The sequence below is a fragment of the Ambystoma mexicanum genome, chromosome 9 (assembly GCF_040938575.1).
Source record: "Ambystoma mexicanum isolate Mex_15411 chromosome 9, UKY_AmexF1_1, whole genome shotgun sequence".
Classification (NCBI taxonomy): domain Eukaryota; kingdom Metazoa; phylum Chordata; class Amphibia; order Caudata; family Ambystomatidae; genus Ambystoma; species Ambystoma mexicanum.
This window is the reverse complement of record NC_090931.1, coordinates 1,179,697,505-1,179,723,070: the sequence shown is the minus strand read 5'-3', so window position 1 is coordinate 1,179,723,070 and position 25,566 is coordinate 1,179,697,505. Positions and strand designations below refer to the sequence as shown.

Below are 25,566 nucleotides of genomic sequence, written 5' to 3'. Positions count from 1 at the left end.
AATCATTTTGTTTTAAGAGAAAACTGATTATTTTGGTTAATTGTTGTTTTTTTTCTTTTTTTTTTAATATACAAAAATAGTTCATTAAGCCAAAGCTCAGTCAGTGACCTGCTGACTCAGTGTTTTTATTGTTTTCTCTATTGTTTTCTCTGATATAGACACTTCAGATCTTTGTTCATTGTAGGCATTGTGAAGATTTCTCTCCATTTATTTCACCTCATTTAAAAGGTAAATATCAACTTGTTCAAAAAGAAGAATCAGAAACTAATCTGATCCTAGGTATGCTCACTCCCAGCGCTCCAACTTGGAGTTGCTTGAATATTAAGTCTATGTTGTTATATTCACACCGTTACTCTACTCTGAAAATCAATTCACAGCATGCTTAAAATCATGAGGAATGTATTATCTTCTTTTGTATGTGTGAGGTTCAAGCTTTCCACAATCATATAGTGCCAACAGCGTGTTTTGCCGATGCATTTCGGACTGTCGTCCGTCTTCAGGGTGTAAGAGCACTGTATTATAATGGGAAAGGATCGTGTCCTCCGTGTTAATATAATGTAAACGCTCAAACTGCTGTAGTCACCATGACGGCCTCTCTCGCCCTTCGTGTGTCGCAGTGACTCAGCAGTGTGAGCAAACCAGCGTCTCCTCAAAATTACTAAATATCAACTTGTTCTCATTGTTTATATTGTATTCTGATATTTTTAGGGAAAAGATGGGCTTTTGTGCAAGCCATTGTTTTGGGTTGATCCCACTCAGTTTTAGACATGTGTTTTCCGTTTGTATTTCTTTTTTATTGCATGTATCTGTTCTTTTGCAATGGGTAATTTTATTTAGTTTTCAAAGGATGTATGCCTTTTTATTTTCAGTCAAATGTGTATTTAATGTTTTTAGCAACAAGGTGGCTGACTTCCTTATCCCAATGTGTCCTTAATCCTGTAGAAAGTTATGTGTAAAGTGAAAACCAAAATGCCAATAATCAATAAAGTGAAAACGATATTATTGCACTGTTTGAATATTTTGTATCTAAGGAAACTGAAAATGAATTCACCACTGGCCTGACGAAGAAACTCACAAGAACATGTTGTGATCACCCACGCTCAGAACCGCTCTTAACAGTACCATCTGAACAATTTAGAAACACAGGATACCATGTTTCTGGATGAAGCACTAAACCCTCAACAGCCATTGTTTTGAGCAACTTGGGAATGAACCCTGACAATATTACTGTGGCTTTCTATAAAATATTTAATCGGAAAATGAGTGGTGGAAAATAGGCAGGGAGATTGAGGACAACTTCACTTAAGTGCTGTTTTGCACAATGACATCCAATGGCCCTCATTACAACACCGGCGGTAACCAATGGCGCTATTAGCACCATGCTTGCTGCCGGTATTGTAACAAGTCCGCCAATGGTAAATGGGGAAATACCGCCCCATTCCAAGGTTGGCGGGGCGGTAATTCCCCATTTACCATTGGCTTTTCCCCATTCCCATTTTTGCCCCATAGGGCTCAATGGGACTGGGGAATGTGGTAATTACGGTACCGCAAATTGCGGTACCGTAATTACCTTGGAAGTCCCTTTGCGGGTCCCTACTTTAACGGCTGGTCCAGACCAGCCGTTAAGGTCGGGAGCCACAAAGGGACCTCGTAATCAGGCGTTAAGGGTTTAACGGTGCCGACACCTTTTACGGCGCCGTTAAACCCTTAACGCCAGGGTCGTAATGACCCCCAATGTCTCTTAACCATCAAACAGGCTGCACAAAGACTGTGGCTAGATGACAATTGTGGTCATAAAATGGTAAGATGATGACCGCACTTCCAGATCCTCTGAATATAGAAGATCACTTCACCAGCAAACTAATAGTGGTAAATTAGAAAAGAGAAAAGAAAAAAGAAAATAGAACAGTGTTATTTGTCAAAAACCACAGAATTAACCAGGAAATCAACATGTTGGTAGAAGAGTTTATATCCAAAGACACGCAGCCGTTCAGCATTGTTGAACACAGTCGTTTTAAAGCCCTTATTACTTTGCACTATGCAACAACATGCCAGAGCTGATTTTATTTTATTTTAGCTGTGGAACAACTGTACCCCCTGCCCTGGTGCACAGTGACTTTCCATTTAACAACCAATATGGATACCATCTAACAAACAGCAGATTACATGTGCATCACAGTACATTCCAACCTTCATAGCAATACAGATCCTCTTATACAACTGTGGCTCCATCAGTTCCCTCCACCAGCAACACAGGACGTGGCAGGTTAAACTGGCTGTTCTCTGCATCCATTCATTTTAGAAAAAAACACACTGCAAATAACATTTAAGAAGACCTGCATAATGTTTATCTGATAAGCTGTACCACTGAGTATACATGTCACTTTTGTAATATCTGATGATGGGGAAAGCAGTGTATGCATTGTAAAGTGGAATATGGCTTTTTGCAGAAGAATCTCATCATTACTACCTTTTAGGGAGCAGAAAAGAAAATATGTGTCCATGTTTGCAATTCTATTAAGGCATGGTCAGCATGGGCAAACATTCGGGCACATCACAGTTTGCCATGTCATAAACTCATGCAAGATGTGTCCACAAGGTGGAACTCCACTGTTTTACGTTCAGAAGTATGTTAGAGCAACGGAAAGCAGCATAGCAGAACACTCAGCAGCTTCAAATAGGAGATGTCATTATGTTTAATTCATCAGAGTGAGTGGTTCACTGTTAGACAACCAAACACACGATCAGAGACCTTTGGGAGAAGCCCCTTCCCTCACTTGCATGGAACCTTAAGTGGACGGATACTGTTATTAAATCTGTTAAGGCTACACACACAGCATAGTGCCTTTCACTTCAATGAGAATGTATCTGTGACAGCACTTGCTGACTTAAGGATTTGCTGCATCAAAATTGCAGACGATTTCACAAACTGATTGACACAGAATATTGTGACTAGATCCCATACTTGACCCTCTGTTTAAAATGACACAAGTCTACAAGTTCGAATTTATTCAGAAATATGCTTGTTTTTGCCAGGGCATTGTGATGAGCCCACTGATAGCCAACCCACCACTTCCACCCAACGCCATAAAAACAACTATGAGTACCAAGAGGTAAGAACAATACCCATGTTACAAAGTACTTCACACAAGACACACAAAACAATTCCTGTGACACAAAACTCATGTCCCCACAATGGCACAATGGTTTTTTCAGGGGAGTGCTTTATACGGTACACTGTTGCCAGCTATCTCAGGGAAGGTGTTGCACTATTTAACCCTGACCTATTTCAGTACTGGCGGTAAAAGAAGCAGATCTCACCATGTCTTTCTAAACTAGCTTGCAAAATGGTAAGTACTGCCCTTCAGCAGTGTTTACTGTGAGTAGATTTTTGAAACTTTACTCTAAGGGGGTCATTATGAGTTGGGAGGTAAGGGATACCGGGCACTGGTAAGGAGACCGGTGCTGGTAATCCCTTACCGCCCAATTCCGAGGTCCCTTAGCAGGAACCCTAAAGAACGTATGGTCTGACCACACGTCCTTTATGGGTCCCGCTAAGGGACCAGGGCACTAATAACGGGCCTTCTATTCACGGGCCCGTTAATAGCGCCTTCCCCATTCCCATTGGGCCCTATGGGGGCTCAAATGGGAATGGGGAATGGTTGGTTGAATGGGGACTCACCGGTTCCGCACAGGTCGGAATGACCCGGTAAGTCCCCATTCAACCAGACCGGACCTGGACCCTGTATGGGAGGCAGCCATGGTGCTAACAGCGCCATGACTACCGCCCAACTCGGAATGAGGCTCTAAGTGTATAAAATGTTTGCCAATGCTCTTGCATTAAAAACAATCCAGTGTTATTGCCCCATTCATTGCTGACCAAGGAAATGAATAACAGAGATTCAGAGTCAGAGAGCACATGCCCATATATGTCCACAATGCATGTTTTGAAGGCGGGGATGGTCATTATTATGATATGATATGGCATTTATAACATGCCTATACACAAGTGTTTCAAGGCGCAATGAGGCAAGGGAGGGGAAACGGGGAAGACAGAGACAATGATCCTACTAGGCCAGGTGACACTGAGATCGCGCAATTGCAGGGGAGGTGGAAAGGGGGAAAGCGCAAGGGGAAAGGGGAGGGGGCAGTGCAGTACAGAGGATAACAGTAAAATAAAAAAAAGACAATAAATAAAAATATGGCCAGCTGGTGGCAAGGGTAAGTGTAGACATCAGGAGTCAAGTGCTAGTAGGGGCTGTAGGTGTACAGAAACAGTCCCCGAGTGCAGGAGTTTCCAAGGGGGGTGTGCAGGTGTGAAACTGGCAGGAAGGGGATCTGGGCCCGAGATCAGAGGGTAGTCCAGTATTCAGTTCACTTACAGATTCAGCCAGGAGATCAAGAGTGGAGAGGAGGAGAGAAAGCAGATGCAAAGAGGAAGGTCTTAGTGTGCTTCTGGAACCGGAGATGGTTCCCCTCAAGTTTCAGAGAGGCAGGGTGGCTGTTCCAGAGGGAGGTCCCAGCAGAAGAAAGAGATCTACCACCAGCTCGCTGCTTGGAGAAGCGACTAACCCTGAGGGAGTTGGAGGCGGATGAGTGAAGAGGTCGAGAAGGAAGATATTTAGGAACAGAGAGTTGAAGGTATTGAGGTCCCAGGACCCAGAAGGCCTTGTGGACAATGCAGAGTGTTTGTAAACTTAATTCTGGACACCACTGGGTGCCAGTGCAGAGGTTTCGGTCCTGGAGAGATGTGATCCCTGGGCTTGAGGCCAAGGACAAGTCTTGCAGTCCTGTTTTGGATGAGTTGCAGAGGGCAGAGAGTAGAGGCTGTTGCAGTAGTCCAGCCTAGAGAAAACCAAAGCTCTGGAGACAATAAGCTTCTGGGGAAAGGAGAGGAAGGGAAGAATACTGCTGATGAGGTGCAGTGTGTAGTGTGACTTCTTAGAGACGTCAGAGATGTGAGTAGAGGAGAACATTCTGGAGTCAAAAATGACCCCAAGGATTTTAGCCTCACAGGTGGGAGCAGGAAGAGGGCTAAGGGAGGCTAGCTAGAGAGTGAAGGAAAGGAGGGAGCAGGTGTGCCGATGGGGAGAATCTCGGTCTTACTGGCATTAAGGCAGAGATCATTGGCAGCACACCACTCCTGGATGGTGGACAGACAGTCAGAGATGAGAGAAGGAGAACACGTGGCAGAAGGGAGCCTGAAAATGAGTTGAGTGTCATCCGCATAGCACTGAAAGTTGGGGCAGAGAGTGGCAATGCAGTGGGCAAGAAGTTCCAGGCATTGGTTGAACAGGCAGGGAGAGAGGTTAGACCCATGGGGAACACCACCAGTAGAGAGATAGAGATAGAAGAGAGGAAGGACCCAAGTTGAACCTGGGAGGGTCGATTGGAAAGGAAGGAGGTCAGCCAAGCCAGGTCCTGATTGGTGATACAAAGATAATCATGGAGACAGTTGAGCAGGATGGCAAGGTTGACCGTGTCAAGGCAGAAGAGAGATCAAATAAGATGAGGACACAGGGGGTGTTGGATTTGAGGTTGGAGAGAAGGTCTTCACGGATGTTCAGGAGAGCAGTTTCCATGCTTCTGGCAGCTCTGAAGCCATACTGATGGTCATGGAGACAACTAACTGAATTATAGTGAAGATTAAGCTGTGAGATGGCCATCTTTTCCAGCAGTTTGCCCAGGAAAGGAGTGATTGAGATTGGATGATAGTTAGCCTGGCAGGAAGGGTCGGAGGAGGGTTTCTTAAGAAGAGTGTGCACAAGGGAGTGCTTCAAGTGGGAGGGGAAGACTCCAGTGGTGAAGGAGTGGTTGCAGAAATCAGCCAGAGCAGGAGCCAGGGTGTCAATGTGGTCCTTGATGGTTTTGGAGGAACAGGGGTGAACCTGTTTTTGACAAGACTTTCATAGATCGGACTTGTCTAGAGACCTTGTCTAAGGTGAACAGGGGAAAGGCAGAGAAGGAGAGATGAGAGGTGGTGGAAGAAGGGACAGAGGAAGAGCAGGGAGTAGAGGGAAGAGGGGGAGAGGAAGAAAGAGAGGATAGGATGTCCTGAGTTGTACAGATGAAAAGAGAAGCCAGGGCCATGCAGAGGGCCTGGGACGGGACAGGAGAGGTAGAGACTGCAGCCTGATGGGCCAGCTCCTTGCATATTTTAAGGAGTTCGGCCAATTTGTTAGCTGCCGCAGAGATGCAGGCTTCGATGTAGGCTCTCTTCTTGGTGCGGACGGAGAGCCCCTATTGCCTTTGGAGCAGGCGGCAGGCCAATTTGTCTGAGGATGTACCAGAAGCCATTTCCTCTCAGCCACCCTGCACGTGCGTTTAAGGGTGAGGAGGTTTGAGTCATACCAAGAGTTGCACTTGATTTTGGGCTTCAAGCGGATCCTCATGATAGGGGCAAGAACATCGAGAGTATCAGATATAGCAGAGTGGAGCATGGAAAGGGCTGTGTTAGGGTGTGAGGCAGCCAAGGGGTGTCTGGGGGGGTGAGAAAGTGGCAGCGAAAGCCTCAACTGGCACACGATTCATGGATTGAATAACCGAGAAGGTAGATGGCACTGCTGGAGTTGGCTTGGTCTGAGGGTTAGAGAGGGTGAGATGGGAGGAAAGGAGAAAGTCATCACTCCAGGAGAGAGGAGTGGTGAGAGAGATTGAACGGGGGAGGTTTGAAGAGATCAGAACATCCTGAGTGTGCCCTGCAGGGAGAGTCGGGCCAGAGGGGAGAATAGAGAGTTTAGAGAGAGTCACAGAGGTCACAAAAGAGTCCAGTGGAGGGACAGGAAGCATCTGGGTGGATGTTGAAGTCACCTTGAAGGATTTGAGTGGTTGAGACCAGGAGGGAAGAGGAGCGGTCTGCCCACTCAGAGAGAAAGGAGGAGGTATGACCAGGTGGCTGATACATGGTAGCCACAGTAAGGGAATGGCCAGGAGAGAAAGAGAGCCTGCAGACGAGGCATTCAAAAGAGGAGTAGGCCTGCGTAGGAATGACAAAGGCAGGAATCCACTCAGGTGAGATCCGGTCTACATCCCCTCTTGTACGGTTGGAGATGGGAGCGGAGAGGATCTAATAGCCATCAGGGAGGAGAGTGTCAAAGCTTGTGACAGAGCTGGCCGTTAACCATGTCAAGGTGAGAACGATTTCTTTGAGGTCAAGTTCCTCCAGGAGGCGGCAGATGTCAGATTAGTTATTACAAAGGATCTTGGAAACCCTGAAATGATATTTGAGTCTGAGAAAGGTTAAGAGAGGTCAACAAAACACAGCAGAAATAAACATAGCATATTATATTAACAAGTATGCCGATTTGGGTATGTGATAACATTTATAATAGACAAGCTTTGCAGGAGCCAGGATAATGTGTTAGAAAGTGGCTTCTCATTTTTTTCTGCAAGAGAGAGCCAGTACAATTTCTCAAAGAGGAGCCTTGTTCTGTGAAGCAGAGATATAATACCCATGTGTAATTCCACTCAAGTAAGTTCATGAAATGTAATTGTGTGCAAAAGAAAAACAAAATATATGTTTTCACTCCTTCTAGTCAGTTGCACTTTATGAACACCTTGAATAACTTCACTGCATTTAAATCCCTTATTTGTCAACATAGAGGCAATGTTTAACAAGAAAGGTGTCAGTAGCATGATGTGATACAGGCAAACAGCTGCGGATAGACTATTCCTTGGATTCCCTGTTAAATGCAAGTGATGACCCTTAATTTTTCAAGGTGTGGCTAAGCTACAAGGGATGACCGTGAACATTTGTTCATGGTACAGCTTTTGTACATCGGGTAACCCTACACATTTTTTCAAGGACCATCTTCATTGCAAGGGGTGACCCTGAATAACTTTTCCATAAACCAGGAGCTGCTTTGCTAAAAGGAATGATCCCTAACAATGTTTTAAGGAGAGGCTTCGCTAACTGGAAATACCCTAAGAAATTATTTAAGGAGCGGATTCTCTAAATGGTATGACCCTTAACACTTTGCAGGAGTGGCTTCACTGACAAGAGATGACCTTTCAACAGTTGCTCAAGGAGCCATCATTTTGGAATGAAATGTTTTTATCCAAGGGAGAACCCTTAACAATTTTTCAATTTCTGGCCTTCATATAAGTCATAACCATCACACATTTTTCAAGGTGTGACCTCCATACGATGAACCACCCAATTTTTTAAGGAGCGACTTCGCTAGATGGGGTGCTCCTAAACATGTTTGCAAGGAGCGGTTTCACTACACGCAATGACACTTAAGAATATTTAAAGGCAGGTCATTTGTACAAAGGATGATTGATAACTATTTTTAAGGTGTGACTTCTTAACACAGTTACAAGATAATAATAATAATAATAATAATAATAATAATAATGTATTAGAGTGCTGCAAAAACACTGTATAACATTTGTTTTGCGGGTTAAGAAAACACAATTCAATTTTTATTGAGCCTGTTTCAGGAGGGTCTTCAATGTTGCTGCACGGACGCAATTCTGGTATGCCACCCCTCTCACACGCCTCTCTCTTGCTTTTGCCACCAAAAGAACTACATGGAAAATACGGAAAACAAGATGGTGGGGGGGGCAGATATAATGTGTTTTATATTACAATTGCAATTACACACTGTTCTTATGCCTACCAAATGCACTTCATCAGCTTAGAAGAATCTGTATGGATGTGTTTATTCTTTATCAATGAAAGATGAAAGTGTGCCAAATACTGATGTGGACAAATCACTCCAAAACGTGTTTTTTCTATTCTACGTTGACTGTTGATGCGCCCATCTTTGTTGTTTCTTTTTAAACAGAATAATACTTTTAGGGGTCTGTGTATTGACTCCAAGGATATACAACAAATAATGATGAATTGCTACCATTTTCAATCATTGATCACATTTGATGTACCTCATGGTTTATTAAGCTGGGTTCATATGGGGCATACAGTAAGGTATGGATCTGAGAATGTGACAAGTGGAAAATCACTTTCAAGAATAAGTACACCCATTTTGAGAACACGGTCATACCTTTTACCCTTTACATACCTCCTGCCATCTTTCAACAATGTATCACCAACATATTCAATAATATGTGTAGGATTTACATGGTTGTGTAATTGGGCAATATACTCATCTACTCATATTAAAGACAATACCATATTGAACATCAACATAAGTAACTACACTGGATACTAGAACGCTTTTAAATGCCAAAGTAGAGAAATGTCAGTTTGGCAAAAAGGATGTGGAGTACTTGGGCTGCCTATTCCCACCCAACAGAGCCAAAATGCATCCAACGAAAGCACTAGCCATCCTGCAGTAGCAGACAACACAACTGCAGCTATTCTTAGGTTTTTTCAATGTTTGTGAAATATGTCTATCAGCTGGTTCAGAACCTTGATCAACCAACCCAAAGTCAGTATTAGTAATGCAATGTTTTCAAAAGGCAACCATTTCCACACCAGGATGGTGAGGGATGGGGACCCTGCTGGGGCTTCTTGGGGCCACCACGGATGATCGACTCACATGGGAGACAGGTGTGCATGGATGGGGACATCACCCCAAGCATCCTGGAGCTCTGTCTGTTCTGCGTTAGATGTATTCCATCTGGGCAGGGATGGGGACACTAACCGGGCTCCTTAAGACTGCTGCTGGACTTGGGGATGATCAACCCACATGGGAGACAGGCACCCATGGCCAGGAATATCACCCACAACAGTCCTGGAGCTCTGGCTGCGCTGTGGTAGAGATTTTCCCTCTGGTTAGATATGGTGATCCAGCCAGGGCTCCCTGGAACTGTGGCAAGACTTGCGTATGCTCAACCCACATTGTAGACAGGCACCCAAGGCAAGGGGCAGCTCTCCCAGCCATCCTGGACCTCATGCCATGCTATGTTACAGCTTTTCCATTCGGGCAGGGATGGTGACCCTGCCAGGGCTCCCCAGGACTGCTGCTGGACTTGGGGATGGTCGGTCCACATGGGAGGCAGACACCCAAGTCAGACGGCAGCACCCCCAGCTGCCCTGGAGCTCTGGCCCACCCGAGTTACAGCTTTTCCATCCTGGGTGGGGCGTTTGTAGTGGGAGAACTGTGGAAACATGGAAATGTAGGACATGTGGTGTTGCCAGGGTGTTTCTGTGGTTTACTGGTGGCAAATGTCTCAAAATAGTTTTCTACCTAGATTTTGGACTTTGACGGGCCTGGTGGGTAATATATTCTAGGTTGATTTGTTCAACTAGGACCTTGTTGGCTTGCCATTGGTGTCTTATTTTCCAAAATGTATGGGGTTCCCAGTTTTCCTTGCTGGCTATGACACCTGAGGCGCAAATCTGTGGGTTGTCCAGACAGCCAAATCCAGTAATCCGCATTGCACTGGGTGTACCAGTGGATTATACTTTTCCCTTTGCGCCCTACACATGTGAGATACTGTTCTTGTTGGGACACCTGTGGAAACGTGGGAAGGTAGGACATGTGCTGGTGTGTTTCAGTGGTTTATTGGTAGCAAATGTCTGAAAATGAAATTTTCTTCCCTACATTTTGGAATTGTCCGGGCCTTGTAGACAATAGATTCTATGACAATTTGCGAAAATCAGACCTCTTGGATTCCCACGGGTGTCTTCTTTTCAGAAATGCATGGCGTTCCCTATTTTCCCTGGTTGCTGAGACACCCCAAGCCCAAATCTGTGGGTTGTCCAGACAGCCAAATCCTGTATTCCCCAGGGCATTATATGTAAGGGAGGTTTAGCCTTTTCTCTTTGCACCAGGTCAGTGCACCCACACATGTGAGGTGCTGTTTTTGTTTGGATACTTATTGGAAGGTGGGAAGGTAGGCCATGTGTCGTTGCCTCTGTGTTTCGGTGGTATCCTAGTGGGAAAAGTCTGAACTTTTAGTTTTTTTCCTTACATTTTGACATTTGCTGGGCCTTGTGCATAGTAAAACCTAGGGAGATTCATGAACATCAGACCTCTTAGCATTTCCAGGGGTGTCTCTTTTCAGAAATGTTTGGGGTTCCCTGTTTTCCTTGGTGGCTGCGACACCCCAGGCACAAATCTGTGGGTTTGTGCAATGCACAGATACATAGTAGGTGGTTGAATGCATGTTTTGTTACAAATTCACTTTTTGTAGAATATAGGCCCTTTAAGCTTTTACATTACATTTATTTTTAAATCCATAGCTTATTTACAACATTTAATATTATGCATTGATCCTTAAAATGCCTGGTTCGATTTTACATGCGTGGCCAATTTAGCTCTGGTTTTGCATCTGGAAATCAGTGGTAAGCAGTGGAAAACAGTCCTAATTATACAATATTACATCCACTCTACATGCATCTCACTGTCCACCCATGTTGCTGACGAGCGCGCTCACATTGTTGGTGCCTAATAAATCGCCATCTTTAGCTTCATTTGGTTCTTCTGCTTGAATCTATCACAATTATCTTAACAGCACCATGCAAGCCAATGGGTGCAGAGAGTGCAATCTATTCAGGTGAATATATTCCAACAGATACCAAGCAGTCTTTGGTTGTTCCACAAAAGACCAACCCTTAAACAAGGCATAATAAAGGAAATGAACATGTGGGTATACAGCTCTGTGTGTGCCAATTGACCCTGAACACTTGCTATCACGTACGGATGCTTTAGCATGTTCAGAGGCATAGCGGGGTGGTACAGAGAACACTGAACATGAGTGGTGGCGTCAGGATCCTGCTTATATTTCAGAAATGCTAGATTGAGCATTGGCATGCAAGCTACAAATGAGAATACCTGCCACTAAGCTAAGTCAGCATATTTCCAATATATTTTCTAATACACCAATGTATTTAAATACATGGTTAAAGTTTAATCCCTGAAATGCACACCATTCAAATGTCTGAACGATTTTCAGGAAAATTACATGCTTTGCTTATTATATTTGAAGTATCTGAAAATAGATAATTTGTCTATCACACAATTATTATATGTATTTGTGATTCACATTTTACCTGTATTTCTGCATGAATATTTTGTCTTCGCATCACAAATCCGCAGTGTTCCATTACAGCCCTTTTCATCGCTTCCATCTTCACAGTCCTTTTCACCATCACAACGCCATTGCTCTGGTATACAATTCCCATCTGGATGGCATTGGAATTCTTTTCCATCACATCTTCCAGGGACAGGTAGGGCTTATATGGAATGACAAATATCAAAAATGTGCATTAGTTTAACCATCTATTTATCATAACATATATTTTTAATTTTAGAATGTTACCATGATAATAGGCCGCCTTGGATATTTTGATTGTATTTACATGTTAAACATATACATACATTTAGGGCCTGATTCATGTAAGTGTTTTATAATGGCACAATCCCATCAGAAAAAGTTACATGAATCAGGACCTTAGTTACAGAGAATTTACATGACGCCACAACACATTCCCTATTTTCCAATTCATAACAATCTCTACCAGAACAGACATGTACATTTTCTGTAGTGACTAATCTATATGTAGGATGTATACATATGTAAATGGTAATGTTTTTCTAATTCAGTTCCTATTTATCCCATTATAACAATTTCAAATTGTAATTGACTGTATTAGGAAATAAGGTATCCAACTTCCAGAATGTCTGCTTCTGCATCATAGTTAGTCCTCGTTTGGCATTGACTTTATGTCTGCATTATTATAGGACGGCAAGATCCTCCCTATAGTTAAGGTGAGTCGAGTTCCCATAGGAACCCCTCAAAATTCTATTCATAATTTTTGAGTAACCGATTTGACAGACATTTTGAAAGTGATTAAGGACTCCTCCCACCCCCAGACTGCAAGGTTTCATAACGATTTGTTTTAAAATCAAAAGCTAATAAGAAGACAAAGAATAGTTTTTTTCTCCAAACATGTGGTCTACTTCCCATTAATTTTCCCATAGACTTCCCCTGTACGGATTTGGACCTGATTCGAAACAACCTGGGCACGAAGCATTGACTCATGATCCATGTGCTGTTTGTGGTTATTCCGTGCAGTAGTTATTTAAATATTTGACAGAGAAGGGGATGTCCCCTTCTCAAAACTAGATAGCTATATCTCTGGGATTTACACAAAACTGTTTTTTTTTTTTAGAAATGAAACCACCACCATTTTGTTTTTCTCTCCATGCAAGATATTACTGTGGCTAAAGCAGAGGAAATGGGAAAATGAAACGCAGGAAAAAAGCTATTTGCAGGTCAGAAAACATGCAAATGCCACAAGACCAGAGGTGGGCAAGGTGTGTATAGAAGGCGCCATGTGAAATTTGGGAGTTAGTGGGGGTCTAAGGACTGAGTTTGCAAAACAAAGCTTTCTGTAACCTCGAATAGACAACATCTGAAAGCAAACTGCATCACAGAAACAGCCTGTGTTGTGGAGCAAAGGGAGAGAGCAAGGGGGAGGGGGAAAGGAGGCACTCTGAGGAATGGGGGGAGCTGGCACAGATGACGGGGGCACTTGATGAGGGCCTAGGGGGCAGGAAAGCATTTTCTTTCTGGTTGTTTTTCCAATATTCACAGCAATATTCAAGGCTATAAAGAACTATGGATAGCTGAGGATATGTGTAGTTCAGTAGCCATGGATACAGTTTAAAAAAAAAGAAATGTACAGCTATAGTGACGTCAGGGTGAAAAATCGCTGGCCATGGCCAGTGACACAATTGCCATCCAGGTCTCCCATGCATGCAGTAACCAGGACAGACCCTGCTTAGGTTCAAAATGAGGAGAGGGCCAGCCTCCTCAGGCCATGTTGCCCAAAAAATGAGCCAAATTTTCGAGACCACTTAGAGAAATGGGCCATCCCTTTCCTTGCTTTGAAGATAATCAGGATCAGTCCTGCTTTGAAGCTATGCCCTGTCAGACCCAGTTACTGCATGGATGGGCGACCAAATGTGCATCCACATTATTGTTATTATGTTTTAAACCGCGCTATGGTCAGTACTTGAAATTGTTGCACTCAGAGACCTTTTTTTGCCTGTTGCTGAATTGCATTATGGTATTGGTAGTCTCCCAGCCAATAATAACAAAAAAATAGATATTTTTACAGCAACAGTGGGTTTCACGTCTTGGCAGTAACTGAGACAAAGCGAGGAATGGGCCAGCCCCCTAAAGCCATGCTTCCAAATAAGTGAGCCCACCTTACAAGACCACTTAGAGAAACATGTCCTAAGGCCGTGCCCACTGATCATGGCCGAAGATCATGCTAGTGCTCTGGAAGCATTCTGAAAATCTATCCAATAATAAAAACCTTGAAATTCAAGGAAAACACGTTAGTTACAGGGATGTTAAGGTTAGCAATACATTGTAATAACATCTTTGCACATCAAGGAAACAACTTTAGTTGCAGGGACGTTAAGGTGAGAACTTAATGCAACAAAACTGCTGATATGTAGCTAAAGCCACCTTTTCTTTGCACCACTTGTTGAGATCCTATAACCACAGTGATTACACCACAGATCACTAATGACATCAATAATTACAAGTTGTATGAGAACACTGATGACATTAAAAATCACATCACCGATACCGTCACCGGTGTCAGCACTTATTACATTGTATATTAATGATTACAGCAATAATGGAATTAGACATAACATAATTTATAAGTTAGCTCATGAAAACTTAATAACAATGTAGCCTGTGGACTTGGCTATGACAAAGTCTGTGGTCTCTGACCAGCACCAAAGGCCATAGCTAGTGGTTGGTTAGTGTTAACAAATAACAATGTGCCTAGTAGCCCATCACAGTTTTAAAGTATAGAGTGGGCAAAGTTGAAAGCTATTGTCAGTGGCCATGGCTAAAGACCATAGCTAGTTCCCATTGGTATGTTAGAATATGAAGTTGACACAGTGGCCACTGGCTAGTATTTTGTTGAATGCTATAGTTAGTGGCTATTTAGTGTTGTATAAAACACAGTGGGCAAGGCCAAATGTCATTGCTTATTTTTCTATTATTGTAACATATATAGTGGATATGGTCAAAAGATGTACAGATGGCTCAATGTCAAAGGCCATGGCTAGTGGACCATGGCGAGTGCACGGTTTATATGTCAGAATATATAGGCCCTCATTACAACCCAGGCATTAAGGGGTTAACGGCACCGTAAAAGGTGGCGGCGCCGTTAAACCATTAACGCCTGATTACGAGGTCCCTTTGCGCGTGGCACTTTAACGCCTGCTTTTAGCAGGCGTTAAAAAACCAACCCGCAAAGGGACCTTGGTGCTAAGTACGGTGCCGCAATTTGCGGCACCGTACTCAGCACCTTCCCCATTCCCATGGAGCCCTATGGGGCAAAAATGGGAATGGGGAAGGGCCATGGCGGCAAGGGGAATTACCGCCCCGTCAACCTCGGAATGGGGCGGTTATTCCCCATTCCCCCATGGCGGAGTCGGTTAGTTACCGGCATGGACCATGGTGCCATTAGCACCATGGTCCAACACCAAGGTCGTAATGAGGGCCATAGTGTTCACAGTCAAAGATTGTGGCCACTGGCCAGCATTGTGCTAAAGTTCATGGCTAGTGCCTGATCAGTGTATATAATATACAGTGGACACGGGTGAAAGCTGTATTCACTGGTAGAGGCCAAAATGTATGGTTGGTAGCATCTTAGTGTTTTAAAGTATTCAGTGCACATGGGTGAAGGTTGTGACCACTGTCCATAACTGAAGGCCATGACTAGAACACATTCATGTGTTAAAATATATTTGGCCATGCACACTGACCATGGCTGAAAGCCATGCTTAAAGCCAGTTACTGTTGTAATGTAATTAGTGATGTCATCAGTGATGTGACCTGTGATGTCATCATTGTGGTCATAGGGTGCACAACAGGGGGTGAACCGTTAAGGTTACTTTAGCTGAATTTCAGGGGTTTTGTTGCATTAAGTTCTCACCTTAACATCCCTGCAACTGGAGTTTTTTCCTTGAATATATGTGTATATATATTCAGTAGAAAAGTGTTGTTAAAAGGACATTATAGTGAAGTTGCACTAATAAAAACCTATGAAATTATGTGAAAAATCTTTGTTAAAGGGACGTTATGGTTACAAGTAAAACCGAAAAAAATTTGGCAGTTATGGTAAGCTAAGAAACCATAACTCGCGTCACCATTGTGCAATGCTAAAACTAGCATCCAGGACATAAAGGGTGCCATCATACTTGTCAGAGGTATTCTTCCTTTTCTTACTTTCCCCCAGAAGCTCACTGTCTCCAGAGACCTGGTTCTCTCTAGGCTGAACTAATGCAAAAACTTCTTTCTCAATCTGCTTCCTCTACTCTCTGCCCTCTGCAACTATTGCAGAACGGGACTGCAAGACGTATCCCTGGCCTCAAGCACAGGGATGGTATCTCTCCAGCCCTGAAAGCTCTCCACTGGCTCCCAGTGACTGCAAGGATCAAGTCCACAGAGCTTTCTGGTGCTGGAGTCCACACTCCATTCAGCTCACGCTTCCAAAATACTTTTCTTTTCCAGCCATTCGGGTCAGATGCATTTCTATGCAGAGAGTGGAGGGGAGATCCCACTCGTTTGCAGGTGCCTGGTATGGCCTCCCCATCCCTCTTAAACTTCAGCCGAACCACCTTAAGCTCCGGAAGGTGCTCAAGGCCTTCCTTTTCTCCTCTGCTTTCTCTCTCTCTGTCCCCTGCTGACCTAACTGTCTGCTGCACTGATTGGTTGCTTAGCTACCCCCTGTGTCTCACTGGGTGCCAGGCTCCTCCATGATCACTCTCCCTGGCACTGCCTCTGGGCCTACTGCACACTTAGGGGCTGTAATTCTAATGTCTACCGCCCCCTGCCTCCTTGCATTTACCCAGAACCGCCCTGCCCTGGCTGCACTCACTCAGAGCAATGCTGCCCTGATCACACTTCCCCTTTCCATCTTCCTGGCACTTCCCCTGAACTGGATATTCCCAGCCCTTTAAAGCGAGTAGCAATACCCTGGAGATGGATGTGGATGCAGATTTTTATTCATACATCAATAATCAAAACAACTCAGGTAGTTTGTCAAAAGAATAACTGTTTTAATGTCAATTATCTAAAATAGGGAATGCAACAAACATCAGTGCACTCATTCAATCCTCTTACTCAAAGCAACTTAGTAAAAACTGAGGTTTTATGCAGAAAATTCATCATTAGTGATGTTGACCTGCGTCATTACCAGTGTCATCATATGTGGCAAACTAAAAAAACCTATGAACAAGGGTTATAGGCTCTAAGTGAATATCTAAGCATACATTCCATGTAAGTAACGGACAGTGAATGAAAGTGATAGAGTACTTAACATCAGGTGGAGCAACTAAGCCCCCCCCTCAAAATGGCCACTATGAACATCACTAAATGTACGACGTCTCATTGGCTATACAAACTATAGGACCCTTAATTACATGGCCCTCTACAATTGTTTGGCTTCTAAACTCTGTTAGTACTTTTCCCCCTACGTCTATCAGCATGCAGACTGAATATCCAGGTGCTGGTGAGCTTGTCTTAACACTAGCTTACGTCCAATTAGCAAATCAATCCATCATCAACTCAATGTTCAAGTGACAATTAGAGCTTTGAAGCTCGGCCTTGAGTTTGTACTGTGCTCTGAGAAATTCAGGGAGTGAGGGCACGCTCTGCACTCGTGCCTAGGCGTGACCACCTTGATCGCCCAACTTCATTCTTCCACGTGACTGTAGAACGTGGAATCGAGCTTCTGGTGCATTTAAATAATATTTTCTGATGAGCCCCTGACGTCTTTCTCGTTTTGTTCATGCCTTCTGAACAGGAGTTCTGTTATTTTGCATGATTTGTATCCAATGTAAGCTTACTCAAGTTTGATAAGACCTTGGCTTCTTTGGCTCATCCAACTCTTTGTGCTGAGATTCATTTTGTAATTCAATTATCTTTTTAACTGCAACACACTAGAAATGAGGCCTTCTTGCTAATGTCCAGCACTGTGATAATGCGTAGTGGAAACATCCATCCTTTACTCGTCTATATGTGTATGTAGACGAGTAAAGGATGGATGCAATCTATTCACTATAAAGCTAGCCTCATGATTACTTTGCTTGCATTTCTCTTGCATCTGTGCACATGTTAAACTAGCTTGATATCTTCATCTGTTTCTGTGGCATAAGCTTCTTCATCTTGATCCCAAGATGTCACTTATCCTTGATAATTTCTTGATGCCCTATATAATATCTGCATTCTATGGTCTCTGCATCTCTTCTGTAGATGTCAGCTTGAATCTGTGTGACGTCAACATTCGTCTTTGCTGTTTATTTGCTCTGCTTCTTCAGGTATCTCATTCAAATGCCATCACATTTCCTCGTATGCAAGGTATGGCTTCCTCAATGGGAATCTTGCTTCTAGGATTCTCTTAGGTATTGGTATTCTCAAAGGTACTGCATGGTTTCATACTTTGCCTTTTGTCATTTCAACTGCTCTGTATAAGTCACATACTCTGGTTTCCAATCAATAGGCAATATAGGCGAAGTGGTTGAGGTGGGGGTACTTGGCTCCTCCTCTACACTCCCCACTCTGGGCGATTCATCAACCACTTTCTCACCATCCTTTATATCCAGGCATCTTGGTCTGAAGAAATGCTTCTTAGGGATCCATATCTTTATGATTGCCTTCAGGCATCCAGCTGATTTCACAATCTCATATTTGTTCCATGTCATGAGCATGCATTTTCTACTTGGACTGCAATAGATCCATCTTCCCACATACTTTTTATGGTTATGTGGATACAGGAACTTCATTTCCTCAGGTGCATGAATACTGGCATTCACAAAGTCTCTGATTTCTTCATCGGTCAGGTCTCTGGCTTTCCATCCTGGTTCAACATTGATCATGATCTTCATCCCTATTGCTTTCTTTGCTGTCTTCTTACACTGCGAGATTATTATCTTGATCACACAGAATCCAAGCAATACTAACATGATCAAGGCTCTAAGAAACTTGAACATATCTGCCATCCAGTGTGGAACCCAAGAAAAGAGCGATCCAAACTAGCTATCATCAGCAATGTTTTCCACTTCGTCTATCATCTGACCATGGAGTTTCCTCAGCATGTCTATGGCCTCTGTCAAGGTTCCATTCTCGTCATCATGAGAAGGTATAAATGTGCAACATGATTCTACAATTTTTGCACAAACACCTCCATCGATCGCTGTGATCATGTCCAGGACGTATCTGTTCTGGAGAGTCGTCAGTCTTATGGCTCTCATCTCTTCTCTGATTGCATTGAATCCCTTCATGGCAGTGTTAATTTTCTGCAGCAATTCCCATCTGGTGATCTGAAGCCACTTTGTATTTGCTCCAACCTGGATTCCCGGCATGAAGATCAACGTGAACACTGAAGAAGTCTGGCTGAACAATCTGTGTTCATAGGGGCTAGAGTCAAACGCTTCCATTGACTCGGCTGAGAAATAGTTCTCCTTCTTTCTCCTCTTTATCCTCTCCAAAGATCTATTCTTTCTCAGATGAGCATCTGCCTTTGGGAAACTGTCGATATTCAGATCACTCTTTGGAATCACCAATGCTGGAACATGGACATTCACCAATGAGCATATTCCTCACCGTCCTTGGGTAATTTCATGTATGCCTTAGATCCACAAGCCCAATAATGATCCATGATCACTGCTTTTCCAATGTTGATTCCTGGTGCTTCAAATATTAGCCCACATTTCTGGTTTTCTCCAACTTTTCTTGTGCCATTTTTTCTGAAACACAGCTTTGCACTCTCTGAAGGCACTATCTGTAAGGGTCCTCCTCTGTCTTCGACCCATGTCAGTAGCCTAGCAAATTTCGACCATAGAGGTTAACACATTTGTGTATTTTTAATCATTGGCTGGTAATGACCCATTATTACCCAGTACCTATAGATCACAACACCTTCTTCCCATCCATCTGGTGATAGGACAGTACCACAAATCTGCATCTGGCCTCTGTTTTTCCATCTATGAATGTCTTCTGCAGACTTTCCTGGAAATTCCAGCTTTTTATTTATCTCCCATCGGATTCCTGCTCCCTTTACTCCAGGCTTTTCGCACCTGATCACATGATTCTTCGTATGGGCTCTGTTTCTTGTCTTGGGTCTTGGATATAGTCATCTTTGTCTGGATCTGTCTATTCAGTTACCCATTTGAGATATGCTGTTCGACCCATGAACTGGTCTCTTGTACTATAGAATACTAGATGCAATATGCAGTGTGCACTCAGAACATTTATTTAAATAGCTATGAAGATTTTAGACTTCCCCATGCTGTATGGCAGGAGTGCACATCAACTTCCTTCTCTCAACTTCCTTCATATGTTCATAGCATATGTTGTTCCCCAAGTGAGCTGCACTGTCCAGGTCATCATTTAGTTCATGATCATCCTCTTTGATGCTTCTATTAGGCCTCATCCTTTTCATGTGACTTTCTATAATCATATCATGAAGTGTACCAGCATTGCTTCTTTTGACTGTATTAATTACAGGAACATCTATCAGTGCTCCGTGAGTAGGAGAAATTTCAGGAAGTTTCAACCTTTCAGCACATCGTTTAGGCATACAAATGGCTCACATAATTTCCATGTTCGACTTTCTATTAGAAACTGCTCTCAATTGTCACAGGATCAGATACATCTGCATTCATTATCTGTGTAGGTTCACCCCCCCAACAACCATCTTCCCTGTCTGCTTGGCCAAGCCTTTCTTTTATGTCCAAACACAATCTGTAAGATACTTTTTGTATGTGAATGATTATTAATGGCACTTATCTCTGGGTCAGGCAATGTGTCATCTTTCTTTGGAACAGGAATGACTACATAGGATCTGGCTGCCTAGTAGTTGCCATGTTTACATTTTCCTTCTGCTCAGGAACACGCACAGGAGTCTTAGCTTCATTTGCAACAATGTAGTATGATGTGTGTACCATCAGTGAAAGCAGTATGATTATGAACACAATGCAAGCATAAATAACACAGAGATATGTTACTTTACAACATCTGCTTCGTGGACATCACGGATGTATCTCTGCATTTGACATTATTATGTTACTCCTGATACTACCCATCTTAATTTCCTAAGGAAGCAAAAACTCAAACTTGAATGCTGCAATGTTATGTACTGCTTCTTGAAACTGTGGCCTTGAATAAGCACTTTGTCCTAGCTGATCGAGGATAAGGCTTTCAACGATCTCCTTGCATCAATCTTTTATCGGAGAAAATATAAATGTATCTTCAGCAAGAAAGAAAACAACTTCACCAAATGTTCTCTAGACGTTCTTCTCCAGAAAGTCTCCTTTCATAATGTTCTCATGTACTTCAACTAGAGTTCAATAACATATATCAGCTCCAAGTCTATGCCTCAAATCTGCTTCAGACCATAAGATATTATGAATTTCTTTCCGCAAGAAACAAGAGTCTTTCTTTATCAGCAACCTCTCGATCTGTCCCTCGAAGGAAAGTTTTACTCTGACCTCAGAGTTGGCTTGTAATATAAACTTACTTGGATTATAATGCCTTCCCAGATTATATTCAAGTTTGTAGTGTTTCTAGGATCTCTTAGAAATTTGCGCACATTCGTGTGCCTTTCAACAAGATTGTGTACTCTTCAATTAGACGAAAGAACACCACACTGACTAGTCTATGAGCATCATCAGTTGATATGGGCAGTTGTGTTCTCCCCACTGTAGTTGGGTAACTACAAAATGTGTTCAGTGATAACTATAAGCAACCTTCTTGTACTTGGCCAATTTTTAGGATCTTGCAAGAAATCAGGAATGCAATTAATTATCCCCACAAGCAAAGGAAATGCGCGCAACTCAAACTCGAAATAAGCAAGAATGACCCGTGAAACATGGTCATTGGGTAACACCATGGGCAAATCCAAACAGGATCTCAGTGTGAAATGAATCAGGGTACTGCAACCTCTTCCAATTGTTGTAACCACAATCAGAATCTGGCATTATTCTCTTGTTATCAAGGCTTAAGCATACCTCAATCCAACGTTTTAACAAGCTTCTCTGTGGCTCAAGAGCAAAGATTTTTTCCTTAACCCTGTCATGAGTGCACAAGGTATTCGAAACAAGCCACATCCCAATGTACTCTTTTACATTGACAGCTTCTGCGTCCTTCGTTCTCATAATAGACCTTGACTGCACATGCTGTGGTTCTTCCCTGATGCTTATACTTGCTTCTGGTAGGGGTGTGGGAAGAAGGGTTTTTCCATCAAAAATGTTGATGTTACCTATGAAAGTCCAAGCACGCCTGCCCCGCACTTTGACAGCAGACGGCGTGACGTCTTCAACAACAACAAACGGAGCGTTGAAGCAGGGTTTGTCCCACTTCTTCCTTGTGTGGTTGCAGATTAAGACTGCATCTCCGGGGAACAGTTGGGCAAAACAAAGTTCTTTATATGTACTTGTTGAAGCATCTCCTTCTCTGTTCTGTACTGCCCTTCACCCTTGTCGCTGTAACTGACCTGACATGACGGAGATACTTGAATTCATACAATTCAAATAGTCAAACAATTCCATTAATAGCAAATCTGAAGTTAGCTGAGCATCACTTCTAACTCTGGATGGAGGCATTAGGGGTGTCCTCATTTGTCTCCCTGTCACTATATCGTGGGGGCGAGATGTGGTCAGAACCCGGTTGGTTCCTTAATGCAACCACCCTTTCTTCAAGGTAAGCTTCAACTTGGCTATTCTTTCTTTAAGCAAACTGTTCAGCCATTCAAAAATCCCATTTCCTTGTGGATGATAAGCTGAAGAAAATGTGTGCTTTATATCGAGCAACAAGCTTATGTGTTCAAATATTTGATTCTCAAAATGAGTACCATTATCTGACCTCATTACTTCAAATACTCCCCATCTAGGAAACACTTCCCACGCTAAGAATGTTGCTGTACAGGTGGAATCTGGGTGTGTACATGGACCTGCTTCAATCCACCTTGAAAAGGGACACACCATTACGATCAGGTATCTATATCCATTACATACTTGTATCATGTCGACATAGTCGATATGCAACTGCTGAAAAGGGCCATTAAGTCTCAGAATAACTCCCATAACTGTGCACAGTGTATGCCAAGCCATGAATTTCTTACACACAATGCAATTCACTACATAAAATGCAACATGCTCTACTAAATTTGGTACAAACCAATCCTCAGCAATAGTTGCAACGAGATTCTCCCTAGTTGTGTACGCCGGGTGATATAGCTGTTCAAGCACCCCCCTTAATAAGGCTACAGGCATCTCCGGGTTCCCAGTGCTGTCTTATCACCACAATGCTTCAGAGGGGTTTAAAGAACACCCTCTTCGCGTCCATAAATTCTTTTAATCTTGAGGTGCTTCGCCCGGACCTCTACAAACTGCGTTTTTGACAAATTATTGTAACCTTCAGATACAGTCATCATAACAACCATTTTTCTCATTCACATTAGGAGTCTCATCATTCACTGTCACTTTATCTGTAATTGCTATGCGCTTGGCTTCAGCATCTGGTGCTTGATTTCAAGATGAGATCAAATCTGCACCTTTAGTATGGGCTGCACATTTAATGACTACAATGCCTACTGGGAGTTGCAGTGCCTTAACAAGCCTGTTCAATAAGGTGGCATGCTGCACTGAAGTGCCATCAGCTCTGATGTAACCCCTCCTTTTCCAATGTGCTAACCCTGCGTGCACCATCGACATCACATAGGCAGAGTCATTGTACACTGTTACATCCTGTTCTGCATGATTCTCGAGCGCGAATATCAACGCCAATAATTCTGCAGCCAGCACTGAATAATTAGATGGCAATCGAATACTTATAAGCACCCGAAATTCCCCATCAGCCGTGTGCTTTACCACAGCGGCACCTGTATATCTCTGCCCATCATTTTGATCAATTCTTGAAGAACTATCAATAAAAACAATCTCTCGTCCTTCTAATACATTCTCCTTTATCTTAGGGATTTCATCATAGAACTCTTCATAGTTTGTGTAATCGTGTACGCAATCGTTTACAGGCTCTCCCTCTGTCATTGGCTCAGCTATAAACATGCCAGGATTCACTATTTTACATCAAACTATTATAATCGCTGGATACAATATGAATACCTTATACGCAGAAGCCCTTTGAGAAGTCAATGTGCCTTTTGGTTTTATAATGTGTGCTCAACAAATAACGTTGAACATCCCATCACTTTGCTTGCAGCCTTCTCTGTGACAAATGCAGCGGTGGTCAAAGATAGTTTGAATGGAAAATGACCTCTGATCACTGTAATATGCAAGGGGCATGTTCCCCAAAGTGGTTCTCTGTGTAACAGTGCCATCTGTATGTGAGAACAAAAAGAATTCCTCAGCATACTTAGGAATCCCTAAAACTGGAGCTGTGCAAATAGTTTTTTTTTCAATTTGTCAAACCCTTCTTCCATTTCCTCAGTCCACACAATGTTTTCCAGAATTGCTTGTGCTTTCTTTAAAGCCTGTAAAAGAGGCCTTATTTATGAGCTGTAGTCAAAGACCCATGCCCTAACATAATTACATAATCACAAAAACCTCTGCATGTGTTTTATCATCTGTGGCTTGGCTGTTTTAAAATAGTCTCAGCTCTTTCAGGGGTAAACTTGTTTACTTCATGTGAAATTAATGGTCCTATGTACAGCACTTCTTGTTGACAATACTGTAACTTTTCGTTGTCAACTTATATCCTTTGTCAGCAAGTGTAATCATCAGCTGAACAGAATTGTGTCTGCACTCTTCCACTGAGGTGCTGCAAACTAAAATGTCATGTACATATTGCAACACAACGCTTTCTAAATCAATATTACTTAAGTCCATCTAGAGGAATCTAATGAAAATCTATGGTGACTCAAAATACCCTTGTGGTAAATTAGTACTTTTCAGACGGGTATTTCTGAACGTAAATGACGTCCGATCCTGCAAGTCTTTGTGCAATGGGATTGAGAAAAACGTATTTTTCAAGTCAATCACACTGAAATATTGTGCTCCAACAGGTATATTACATAAGATTGTAGCCGGATTAGGAATTAGAGGAAACTCGGCCTCTACAATCTGGTTTATCGGGTGGAGACATTGAATTAAATGCCACGACCCGCCCTTAGATTTTTTTGATAGGGTACACTGCGGTATTACATGATGACTCACTTCTCCAACCCCCTTCAGTACGCCTACGTCATAAGGGCCTGTGGTGCATAATGAAACTGGAACTTTTGCCATACCTTCATCAAAATACTCAGGACACTTTTGTGCTATCATCATTTTCTGAGGAACATCTCGTTTAATTGCTCTCACCCAGTAAGTAATGTGTATCTCAAATATTACTTCGTCATCAGATGGATGATCTCCAAACAGATCACAATCAGTGACGTCAGTCAATCTATAACCCTCTTCGATGGTGATTACTCCGTACCATTTCTTCCTTTATCATCATTTCCCCTTGCACTATGGCTGCTTGTATCTCTATTGGCATAGAGGTTGTAGCAGAATGTGCAAAGTACCTCCTCTGGCTCTTTCATGGAACAGTGTTTATTAACTTTAAAGAAGCGCCAACTGTCAGCAGTGATATTCTTGTGAGCTGCCTTCATCCTCTGTT

General features: G+C 42.9%; 1 protein-coding gene across 3 annotated transcripts in view; it reads right to left on the bottom strand.

Annotated features, from left to right (window-relative positions):
- LRP1B (LDL receptor related protein 1B) overlaps window positions 1-25,566 on the bottom strand; it is a 4,835,697-nt gene that overhangs the window by 2,173,505 nt on the left and 2,636,626 nt on the right. For all 3 annotated transcript variants that reach the window (XM_069616528.1, XM_069616527.1, XM_069616526.1), the window contains exon 21: window positions 11,963-12,145. In XM_069616528.1, the coding sequence (XP_069472629.1) occupies window positions 11,963-12,145 (183 nt within the window). The remainder of the gene's footprint in view (window positions 1-11,962; window positions 12,146-25,566) is intronic.